This window comes from Gopherus flavomarginatus, chromosome 8 (genome assembly GCF_025201925.1).
Source record: "Gopherus flavomarginatus isolate rGopFla2 chromosome 8, rGopFla2.mat.asm, whole genome shotgun sequence".
NCBI classification, from domain to species: domain Eukaryota; kingdom Metazoa; phylum Chordata; order Testudines; family Testudinidae; genus Gopherus; species Gopherus flavomarginatus.
Window position 1 is genome coordinate 86,794,341 of NC_066624.1, and position 12,528 is coordinate 86,806,868.

The 12,528-nt window shown below is 40.1% G+C and overlaps 1 protein-coding gene across 1 annotated transcript in view; it reads left to right on the plus strand.

The window, feature by feature from the left end:
* Positions 1-12,528, plus strand: part of EIF2A (eukaryotic translation initiation factor 2A) — a 28,577-nt gene extending 16,049 nt beyond the window's left edge. Inside the window, exons 10-14 of the mRNA XM_050965951.1 lie at positions 1,698-2,269; positions 3,857-3,973; positions 4,572-4,700; positions 6,794-6,859; positions 10,574-12,528. Of these exons, the coding sequence (XP_050821908.1) occupies positions 1,698-2,269; positions 3,857-3,973; positions 4,572-4,700; positions 6,794-6,859; positions 10,574-10,639 (950 nt within the window). The 3' untranslated portion in view covers positions 10,640-12,528. The remainder of the gene's footprint in view (positions 1-1,697; positions 2,270-3,856; positions 3,974-4,571; positions 4,701-6,793; positions 6,860-10,573) is intronic.

Below are 12,528 nucleotides of genomic sequence, written 5' to 3' on the forward strand. Positions count from 1 at the left end.
GTGGTTCATGTCTACACTACTTTCTTTCTGCCAGTGGTGTACGTCCTCACCAGGAGCACTTCCACCAACTTAAGAGAGGCAGTATGGGGGACTGAGAGCTTAGGCTCTCAGGTCCATGCATAGCTCCCCACTGCGAATCCAGTTGCCCCCTCCCCTGGGCTCTTGGCTCCCTGCCGGGAGCCTAGCTGCCCGTTCCCAGGGGGGAGCTCTGCACCGAGAAGGAGCCCCTAACCTGGAGTGACAGCAGGGTTAATCAGCAGGGAACCTACCAGCCTTTCTTGTCAATTTCACCATTCCAGTTAGGGCTTGTGCCTGTGTCTCTTAATACCCTCTTTGCCAACTGATATTTACATTTCAGATGCCTTAATATGCCCCCTTATTTCAAATTTTTTTTTTAAATGAAACTTTGTAGTTAATAATCCTTTGTAGTTAATAATCCTTAATGTGGGTATTCTCTTTGGAGGGAAAAATGAAGTATGACTTTGTTTATAAAATTGGTTACTGCAACTGCAATAACTATTTCCAGTGTGTGTGCCAGAAAAAAAAATAACTACAGGAATCAGTGGTTGAAGCTCTTTAGATATACTGGGTCAACATTTTATTTTAAGAGTCATTACTTTAAGCACTAGAAATGCAGTTGATATTTTACAAGACATAAGTAAAGATGTCTATATATACCACATGGCAGTGATAACCATATGATAAATTTTACAACTATGTAATGAATCACATTTTTCATTCATCACTGAGCACCTCACTTGCACTCTGACCACTAATCCATCTCACCATAACTTAGTCTATTGTTCCAAATGCCTGAGCAGCTTCAGACAGTCCCCATTTTTTAATAAATATGCCACAAAAAAATGTTTTCTATTCTTCCCTTGTGATTATCAGGGTCCAGAGACCCACGGGGAGAAGAAGGGGTCTGAACCCCAAGAATAAACAATTAAATCAACTGATAGCATATGGTATTACTGTATTGTAAAAGTATCGAGTAAGGTCTTTTATGAAAGCTGGTGATACACTGGTGATTAATATCACTGTGAAATAGATGTATTAACACTATATGAGGAATTAGGGATACTCACTGATATTGTGGTTTAAAATGTGTCTCCTCTTGCTAAGGCAAAAGAGTAACGCAGTTGCTCACAGTTTTGGGTGCCCACTTAACTCCATTAAAATAATATGTCACTGGTAAGAGGTTCAGGTTGAGCAATACTCATTCCTAGTCCAATGACAAATTAAAGTCCAGTATTTCACAACTATGAAGGCTTAGAAACAGGAGCTTTGTACAATTGTGAAAGAGGATATTTGTAGGTTTCCAGTGGGCCATTCCTGCTAGTTTTGGAAGGTTCTGAGCTATCATACTTGAATATTGAGACAAAAACGGGATTTTTCCACACAAAAAACTATTCTTACTATAGAAGTGGTGATGCTAACCAGAGAAGGAGAGGAACTCAGAGTTGGTGGGGGGGGGTTATGTGGTGCAATCTCTAAATAAAACTGAGCATAAGACATTGGTTTGCAATATTAATTTCTACCAAAACCAAAACAAGTTACCAAAAGTTAGTTTTTCTGGAGTTGCGAATGATTGGATTTCAGGAAAGCTTTGTAATCATGTTTTTCATTTGTTTTTGTTTTTTTTATCCAGACAAATGTAAATGATATGATTTCATAATCTTACTTTTTTTCTTTAGCAAAAAATGGTCCCATTTATGATGTAGTATGGAATCCCAATTCCACAGAGTTTTGTGCTGTGTATGGTTTTATGCCTGCAAAGGCAACTGTTTTCAATCTGAAATGTGACCCTGTGTTTGATTTTGGAACTGGCCCTCGTAATGCTGCCTACTACAGCTCTCCTGGACATATTTTAGTACTAGCAGGATTTGGAAATCTCAGAGGACAGATGGAAGTATGGGATGTAAAAAACTACAAACTTATTTCCAAGCCACTGGCATCAGATTCTACATATTTTGCTTGGTGCCCTGATGGGGAACATTTTGTAACTGCTACATGTGCTCCAAGGCTACGAGTTGGTAATGGGTACAAGATCTGGCATTATACTGGCTCTGTTCTACACAAATGTGAAGTCCCACCGAATGCAGAAATATGGCAAGTTTCCTGGCAGCCATTTTTGGATGGAACATTTCCAGCAAAAGCAATAACTTACCAGGCAGTTGTAAGTGGACTGCCAAGTGCTGAGGTGAAGGTTGCCAAAGCTTATAGACCACCAGCTCTTAGAAACAAGCCTATAACCAGTTCCAAGCTGGTAAGTAAACTTTATCTCAATTATGTTGGTCCATCATTTCATCTGTACTTGAAATTTGATTGCAAAATACTTTATTGGTTGGGGAATGATGACCCTAATCTTGGGGTTTTTGTTTGTTTGTTTTCTGTATTTTAAGAAATAAACATTTGCCTTTTAACAGGCTTGTTTCACTGATTGCCCCTCTGCTCCCTGTTTGCAGGAATGTTTGCTAGGAATGCTGTAATTTTATGGGGCAAATCCTCTTCCCTGCACAAAACTGCCCCTTACACCAGCAGTACAAACAGTTGCAAATGCTGCCTCCTCTTGTTGCCGTTGAACAACAAAGAGAGCCTGAGTGGGTGGGTAAACTGTCACTTCAGTTGTGGTGTGTTCAGCTGGTTTTCATGAACCAACATGCTAAAGTCAGACATAACACAGATTTGGCCAGGCTTGAGCCAGTGCTGAAGTAGTTGAGTGGTTGTTTGCCCTCCTTCAGTACACTTTGGGCATTTGTGACCCAGTGATACTATTGGCAAGTCCACTGCAGCTTAACTAATATCCTTATGTGGATCTACTCATTTATTTAGCCTTGCTTTATTTTCTTTTTCAGTTTTCAGAAGTAGATTTGTGTGTGAAGATAGTATCTGTAATTAACGATTACCCCAGCCTTGATCCGTGTTTTTGTTTTTATTTTATTTATTTTAGAGGCTTTGATTTTGAGGCTTCTTTCTTCCAAGGAGTGATAGACTCATCACAGGTTATCAGCAGTTAGTTATTACTAGGGTCTGACTTCACAGGTGCTACATAAGCAGAGTTAGCAAGAAAGATTCATTCTGTAACAGAATTCAGGGAACTACATTCTGCTAGCTTGTATGGAGGGGAAATCAGAGTTGTGGGTGGAAAACATATTTAAACCTATTTGACCATTTAATGTGTATGACCTGCTAAAACTAGTTTAGTTTTTAAGAAAATAACAGAGTATATTAATGGTTTGGTTTTGGGTTTTCTTAAGATGAACTGCAAGGGAAAAAAAGCTTCCTATCTTGGCTTCTTTAAGATGTCAAAAGAAAATCAAATTCGGTCTGTCCTGTTTTTGCTTGAAGGATTAAAGAAATGATGTGGGAGCTTTCTTAGCCCTTATACTGGAGGGGCAGGACTGTAAAATTGTTAACGAAGTGCTTTGCTTCCAACTATCCATCAGGCATTTGAGTTAAATAGGTGTAAACAAAAAGCAACATTTTAAACAGTCTGACTAAAAATCACCTTCACACTCAATTGTTCAGGTTTTATATTCCTAGTACTTGCTTTAATACTTTTCCAGCCATCTATAGATGCCTCTAGGAGAAACAGGGCAGAGAAGTCCTAAAAGGCTAGTGTGAAAAACAAAGGAAACTCTCTTTTTAGGAGCGACACATTTTTTAGGCTGCCTTCAACCATTAAAAGAAGCAGAAAGGGCATAAACCCATTTTTTTGTCCTTTGCAGGTCACCTTTTAAACTGTGGTACTTTAATACATAGAAAAGTTTTTTATAGAATGTTTATTCTTTTGTGAGATATTTTGAAGTATGGCACACATATTTCAGAAATGTCAATCTTATGTATCCCTTAGCATGAGGAGGAGCCACCTCAGAACATGAAACCACAACCGGGAAATAGTGATAAGCCATTATCTAAGATGGCACTTAAAAATCAAAGGAAGCACGAAGCAAAGAAAGCTGCTAAACAGGTACTGCTAGTGTCAGCCCTCTTAGGGGTAACTTTACATTAGCTTTTACAAATGTGTTGACTAGACCTGCAGTAACAAACTTTGGCAAATAAGCTTGTATTTTTTGCAGCTTACCTGTTCTATGGCTAGATGGCAGATTTCAGCTTTTGATGTTATCTCTAAAACTTCCACAATTACTAAAACATCCTTCTAAAGCGTATAATACTTTTGCTTAGTAAATTAGACCTGGTTTCGGTTTTTCTGGTTGTGGGGAGGATGGACCACTAGCTATTATAAGAAATATTTGTGGATGTATATTTGTTGTTTCATTCCTACCAATTTCATTATACTAAGCATGTTTCTTGTCTCTCTCTGTGGGAAGAATGAAAACACAATATATCAGAACTCTAGTATTATAGCTGACGTCTTCTGGTAGGAGCTCTGTCTCAAATAACATAACATATATAACTGAAAACTGTTCACAAACAAGAGTGAGCACCAGAGGACTAGTGAAAGGGAGAAATATTCAACAGCTTTTCTAGGTTTCCATGCTATAAAACAACCGAGCTGTTGTTTAAATGGTTTGCAGAAACAGTAGATGAAGTGTATTAACTTACAGGAGGCCAAAACTGATGGGAGCCAGGAATCAACACCATCTCCAGCATTACAGGATGTACAACACAGCATTCTGCCTTCTGTGACATCAGGAGACCCTGAGGTAGACAAAAAAATAAAGAATTTGAAAAAGGTGAGAGATTTTTCTAATGAAGAATAGTTTCCTCTTGTGGAAAGCCATGAAGGGCTAGTCTGATTGCGGAGATGACTAATAGCAGTGAGGTGTAGCGCGTACATAGAGCATACACCTCAGGCAGCTTCTCTCCTCTGCTTTCTCATAGTGTAAAGTAGCACAACAGTAACCACTTAAAAATGAGGCTGTCAGTATAGTGTCTAAGAACGTAAAAAAAATTGGGACTTGTTCAGAACAGCAGTAGTTTTTCCACCTTCCATTCTCAAGAACTGCTGGGTATTGGACAAAGGCTCTCCTCAAAAGGGCAGATGGTATAGCTGGTCAATATTTGTGAAGGAACTAAGTGAGCTTTCTAACCTTGCTTTGCAAATCCTAGTCTCATTTAGGATCTGGGAAGGCTGTTCTGACTTAAGGTTGGGGGAAGAGAGGGTTGGTGGTGTTTATACCTCAGGATTGCCAAAAAGGTATAAAGCTTGCCCTTGATGGAGCAGTGTTGGACATGTTTCTGTGTTGATCCTATCAACTGTGTGCAGAGAGAGAGTCACTAGAGGACAAAGGAGGTCAGTCTGTCTTTTGTCTCAGTCCCCAAACCTACAAAGGGACCCAAGTGTACTGCTTGTGTAGCTCTGTCAGGCTTCAGACTTCTTTGATTTAAATCCTTTCGAACAAGGGTAGAGTTGCATTTGGCCAGTACTGGAAAAGTTTTCCTATTTCTGCATTGCATAGCAGGCCATCTTTTCTTTGGTTCATAATACAGACAGATTTTCCTCTCCAAGTCAAGTTAGCTTCCTCTTTCCATATTCATCTCTTTGATTAAAGCCTCAGCCATGCTGAGGAAAGATGTATGGAGAAGGGAGATATTTACATTGGAGGAGTTCCCTTTCTGAATCTTAGATGTAGCTTCCCCATTCAAGAAATTATTCTACTGTGAAATTGTTATTGTTACTACTTTAGGGTCAGATTTTTATGCATAAAATAATCTTCCAAACTCTTCAGTACTAGATGGATGTTTCCTTACTCAGGTCTATTCATGAAGAAAGTAAGAGAGGTTGTTAGGTTATCTTGGATTCTGTTGATGTGACATTCTGATTTTTAGGTACACCTCTACCCCGATACAACACGACCCGATACAAGGCGGGTTCGCATACAAGGCGGTAAAGCTCTGACATGCTGCTCTGAGCAGCGTGTTAAGGGTGCTGGGCCAGGCCGGGGATAAGGGGTTTGATAAGGGGCAGAGGGTTTCAGGGGCGGTCAGGGCCCCCCCCTCAGGGTCTGGGGGCAGGAACTGTGGGAGGGCACTTTTGGGGGCCCCGCAGTCCCAGAGTGGTGTGGGGGGCCAGGAGCAGCCCGCTCTACTTCCCTCACCCTGGCCTCAGCATGTCGCTTGGGGAAGAGGGTTTGGGGGAAGGGATCTCCTCTCCCCTCCCCCCCACCCCCCCCACCAGCAGCGGCAGAACTGGAGCAGCCCAGCTCCCAGCCCCAGCGCTCCACTTCCCACCACAGGTGAGTATGGGGGGCATCCTTTCCCTAACCTCTCTGCACTCACCTGTGGTCGGAAGTGTTGTGACGCGACCCCAGCCCTTTCCGCTTTCCTTGCCCTGGTCCCGCCGTGTCACTGGGGAAAGGTCCTGCACTCACATACCCAGTGGGAAGTGGAGCACCACGGCTAAGAGGTGGTAGAGTGGAGCAGGCTGGGGCTGGGCTGCTCCGCTTCCCGCCGCTGCCGGTGAGTGTCTGTCAGGGGGTGGGGGGGAGAAAGGGGTCGGAGCAGTCAGGGGATAGGGGGGTTGGGTGGGGGGTGAGGTCCTGGGAGTGATTAGGCACGGGGGTCTCTGGAGGGGGTGGTCAGGGAACAAGGAACGGGGGGGGGTAGGGGCAAAGCAAGTTTGATATAACGCGGTGAGATTTTTTTGTCTCCCGAGGACCGCGTTATATCGGGGTATAGGTGTATATAAATGAAAAGTAGATGTATTTCTATTGCTAAGTCTCCCCATCAGAGTTTCTCCTTCTCTGTTAAGCTGATCAACTGTAAACTCAGAAAACTGGAAATTTCTGTTCCTCTCTTGGCTCTCCTGTTCTTCTGTTTTTCACAGAAACTGAAAGCAATCGAGCAACTGAAAGATCAAGCAGCTACTGGAAAACAGCTAGAGAAAAACCAGGTATTACTAACTGGCATATGTTTTTATTCAGGATCATACTTCTTTTCAGTGCACTTAAAGGCATGTCTATATGTACCACGCTGCAACTGTACCATGCAGCATGTCTGGTGAAGATGCTCTATGCCAATGACGTAATAAAACCACCTGCATGAACAACAGAAGCTATTTCAGCAGGAGAAGCTAATCCATAGTACATTTCAAATATAATTCTGGTTAAGTGCCTAAGTATGGCTTCCCTGTCTCTCTCCCATGTAGTGAAATAACTTACATTAAAAAAGGTAAAGCCTCTCTTCTCAAATTCACCTCTAAAGAGGGAGGGCCACTAGTGCTGAGGAACTACTAGGGAGCATGGCCAACAGAACACACACAGGAGCAAGGGAATCGGTCACCATTGGTAGCTATATGTCCCTCCCCATCAGAGCACATTTGTTGCTACTTGTTCTCTGCAGCCATCTGTGCCATTACCCACACTCCACTTGATTAGGTTAATTCTTGATGAAGAACACTAACTTGTGCTGCTTTTGCTATCATAAGTTACACACATTTGGATGGCAGCATGCTGTCTGTGGCTGCTTCTCAACTCTGTCGCTCCTTCAGCTGGCCAGACCCTTTTTTCACATAATTCCCCCTTTAGCAGGGGGAAAGTTGGCAGTTTTTCAAAGGGACACTATTAAGGGCCCAAAAGCAAGTTATTCCGATGGTTAGGAAAGATAGAAAATGTGGCAAAAGACCACCTTGGCTTACCCTTGAGATCTTGCGTGACCTACAAAATAAAAAGGCGTCATATAAAAAATGGAAACTAGGTCAGATCACGAAGGATGAATATAGGCAAATAACACAGGAATGCAGAGGCAAGATGAGAAAAGCAAAGGCACAAAATGAACTCAAACTAGCTATAGGAATAAAGGGAAACAAGAAGACATTTTATCAATACATTAGAAGCAAGAGGAAGACTAAGGACAGGGTAGGCCCACTGCTCAATGAGGAGGGGGAAATAGTAACGGGAGACTTGGAAATGGCAGAGATGCTTAATGACTTCGTTTCAGTCTTCACTGAGAAGTCTGAAGGAATGTCTAGTATAGTGAATGCTTACGGGAAGAGGGTAGGTTTAGAAGAGAAAATAAGGAAAGAGCAAGTAAAAAATCACTTAGAAAAGTTAGATGCCTGCAAGTCACCAGGGCCTGATGAAATGCATCATAGAATACTCAAGGAGTTAATAGAGGAGGTATCTGAGCCTCTAGCTATTATCTTTGGGAAATCATGGGAGACGGGGGAGATTCCAGAAGACTGGAAGGGGGCAAATATAGTGCCCATCTATAAAAAGGGAAATAAAAACAACCCAGGAAACTACAGACCAGTTAGTTTAACTTCTGTGCCAGGGAAGATAATGGAGCAGGTAATCAAAGAAATCATCTGCAAACACTTGGAAGGTGGTAAGGTGATAGGGAATAGCCAGCATGGATTTGTAAAGAACAAATCGTGTCAAACTAATCTGATAGCGTTCTTTGATAGGATAACGAGCCTTGTGGATAAGGGAGAAGCGGTGGATGTGATATACCTAGACTTTAGTAAGGCATTTGATACGGTCTCGCATGCTATTCTTATAGATAAACTAGGAAAGTACAATTTAGATGGGGCTACTATAAGGTGGGTGCATAACTGGCTGGATAACCGTACTCAGAGAGTAGTTGTTAATGGCTCCCAATCCTGCTGGAAAGGTATAACAAGTGGGGTTCCGCAGGGGTCTGTTTTGGGACCGGTTCTGTTCAATATCTTCATCAACGATTTAGATGTTGGCATAGAAAGTACGCTTATTAAGTTTGCGGACGATACCAAACTGGGAGGGATTGCAACTGCTTTGGAGGACAGGGTCAAAATTCAAATGATCTGGACAAATTGGAGAAATGGTCTGAGGTAAACAGGATGAAGTTCAATAAAGATAAATGCAAAGTGCTCCACTTAGGAAGGAACAATCAGTTTCACATATACAGAATGGGAAGAGACTGTCTAGGAAGGAGTATGGCAGAAAGAGATCTAGGGGTCATAGTAGACCACAAGCTTAATATGAGTCAATGGTGTGATACTGTTGCAAAAAAAGCAAACATGATTCTGGGATGCATTAACAGGTGTGTTGTAAACAAGACACGAGAAGTCATTCTTCCGCTTTACTCTGCGCTGGTTAGGCCTCAACTGGAGTATTGTGTCCAGTTCTGGGCACCGCATTTCAAGAAAGATGTGGAGAAATTGGAGAGGGTCCAGAGAAGAGCAACAAGAATGATTAAAGGTCTTGAGAACATGACCTATGAAGGAAGGCTGAAGGAATTGGGTTTGTTTAGTTTGGAAAAGAGAAGACTGAGAGGGGACATGATAGCAGTTTTCAGGTATCTAAAAGGGTGTCATCAGGAGGAGGGAGAAAACTTGTTCACCTTAGCCTCCAATGATAGAACAAGAAGCAATGGGCTTAAACTGCAGCAAGGGAGATTTAGGTTGGACATTAGGAAAAAGTTCTTAACTGTCAGGGTAGTTAAACACTGGAATAGATTGCCTAGGGAAGTTGTGGAATCTCCATCTCTGGAGATATTTAAGAGTAGGTTAGATAAATGTCTATTAGGGATGGTCTAGACAGTATTTGGTCCTGCCATGAGGGCAGGGGACTGGACTCGATGACCTCTCGAGGTCCCTTCCAGTTTTAGAGTCTATGAGTCTATGAGCAGATACAAGAAGCTGCTTTTTTATCCTTTCTCCCCTGGTGGACTAGCAGGGAGCATAGAAAGCTTTACGAATATAGAGGAGAGTCTTGTGGTCAAGTGATACTTGGGACAAATTGAGTTCTACCTCTAGCTCTGCCCCAAACTTCCTCATCCTGAACAAGTATCTTAACCTGTCTCTCTCAGTTTCCTCATCTCTAAAATGAAGATTACACTGTGTGAGGCTAAATTGAAGGGACACCTTCAACTTAAAAATTGTGTCTATTTGAAACTTTTTCCATGGTATAGTCACAAGTAACAACAGACTCTGCTAAGATTACCATAGCAGAGAGATGACGGAAAATAGTTTTCTTTATTTTTTTAAATTTTGCATTTCATAGCACCCAGTGAAATTGACTCAGCTCAATCTCCTTTGTGTAGTTTGTCAATTTTCCCTGTTGCTTATATGGGTCTTTAACATGGTGCTAAGGAGAGGAAAAACGAGGAGAAAAAATAGGACAATCTGATTATAAAGGCAAAAAAATTGGCAGAGAGACTTTGAGGCAACTGTAGTGCTTAAACCTACTTTAGCTTGTTTTTGGAAAATCACTAGATTTCAGGTTGACAGTGGCACTTTCACACTTGTAAAACACATTGATTGTATGTCTGATATAAGGAGCTATACAAGTGGAAAGAATTATTATTGTATTGTAAGGTGTGTGGAGAATGTATGTAATGGACTGATCCAAAATAGCAATAATATGAAGTCTTCAATTAAAAAATTAGTATTTTTATACACTATCAATTTGCATGCATAATTTAAACATTAAAACAGAATGTGGTACTAGATCAGCCTCTGTATTTTGAGTCTTTATAATGCCTGCTGCTGTTAAATTACTGCACTCTTAATCTTTGCTATTAGTTACATATTAACAATGATGTACATTATTTATTGCATTAAATATTGCTGTTTTACCTCCTGTGTAATAAGCAAAATGTATGATCTTGTGTTGTTGTTTTTTCCTAGTTGGAGAAAATTCAGAAAGAGGCTGCTCTTCTAAAGGAGCTAGAAGATTTGGAACTGGGCTTTTAAAACTTTACTGAAAAGGAATTGGATTGTTACACACAATCTGTGCAAAATGAGGTGCGTTTTAACCTGAACAGAACAAAGAATATCCTTCAACTGCAATTGGCTGAGGAAGGACAAGTTTACATATTTGCTGCACATCTACGTTTGTTAACCCTTTTTTCTGAAATCTGTGCATGTGCAAAATTGTAATCAAACAATGTATATTCAGTCATTCCTGCTTCCATTCAAAACCAGAAACACATTCGCTCACAGTTCTAAAAGGATGTTGCTTAAAAATCAAAACAAGGGTTTTTTTGGGGGGGTTTTTTGGTGTGTTTGTTTTGGTTTTGTGTGTGTTTGTCTTTTTGGTTGGTTTACCAATTTGATAGCTTTATGAAACCTAAGATACATGTGACCCTTACGCAATAATAGGATTGCAGACAATAATAAAGAGCATTTAACATTAAAGAATTGTTGGTTTTGTGTTACCAAGTCAGAACTTGTAAAATGTACCAACCATTTCCAAGTTACCGCAAACCATCAACTTGAAATCTAGTAAATTTCTAAAAATAAGTTTAAAGTATTTTCAGTTGCTACACCTGCCCCTGTCTTTCCCCATACCAATTTATTGTGGTTTTGCAATCACATTTTCCTCTTCTTTTTCAAAAAAAATCCTTTCCCCTTTTGTGGATTTTTGTATGTGACCCACACAAACAAAAAGGAAAACAGATTATACGAGGAAACCACCGAAACTGACTCTACACCCCGGTGCTATCAAATGCACAAAGTAAACTGAGAAAAAGAAAATTTTGACGATCTCTCCGTTTATAGTAATATTAGGCCCAATTCTGCAATCTGATTCATGTGGGTGACCCTTAAACCAATGCAGAGTCTCAGTTAAGTCAATGGAGCTCTGCATAGAGGTAGGAGATTGCCCATATGGATGAGACTAAAAGATGGGGGTCATGGATGTTACTTGAATAGTAGGATTATTTTTAAAAATCAGATACATGTATATTTTTTAAATGATTATGTCCCATTAAATTAAATTGATCGTTGTTTAGGTAGTATAACATTTTCTTTAAAAAGTAATCTTTCCTTACATTTTGTTTCTGCTGCACAATTCACAATCACATTTGATTAATTTACATTGTGTAAATGTTTTCTCTTTGTTTTTGTAACAAATAGCAGTCCACAGTTTTATACTGAAACAGTTTTGAAGAAAATAAGAATTTAAAGATTTTAAAAATTTTATGTTTAGAAGAATAAATCAAAGAATTTAATTTTGCATCTATCTGGTGTCTCCCTCAGTTAATCTGATTTAAAAATGTATTTGTAGTTTTTTTTAACATACATTTAGACATATAATTGCTTTGTAATGTTAGCGTCAGTACATTAACCACATTTGTTAAAGGAAAAACATATAAGACTGATACCAAAAAAAGGAAAGGAAAAGAAAAGAAATCTTTTATTTTAAACTGAATTCAGCTTGTTTGATTTTTTGACTTGGTTGGAAACAAATGATCTTGACTTTTCAGAATACTGTATTTTCAGAACAAATGATCTTGACTTTTCAGAATACTGTATTTTAAGCAGTAGTTTTCAACCTCTGATCCGTGGATCGATGGGGGTCTTCAGATTATGTCTATTTCCAAAGGGGTCTGTACTTCCATTCAAAATTCGTTAGGGGTCTGCAAATGAAAAGAGGTTGAAATCCACTGTTTAAGAGGACTTCACAGTTCCTCAATGCAGCAACGATCAATGGAAGTGCAGTTGTTTCCCTCTAGTGGAAGAATCGTATTACTGTTTAGACAGATACGAAACTTTCACTCTGGTGGCAGTGCTGAACATAAGAATTTGGAATCAAAGTGAATCATAAACATTGGAAATTAAAAAGACCTATTTAAACCATC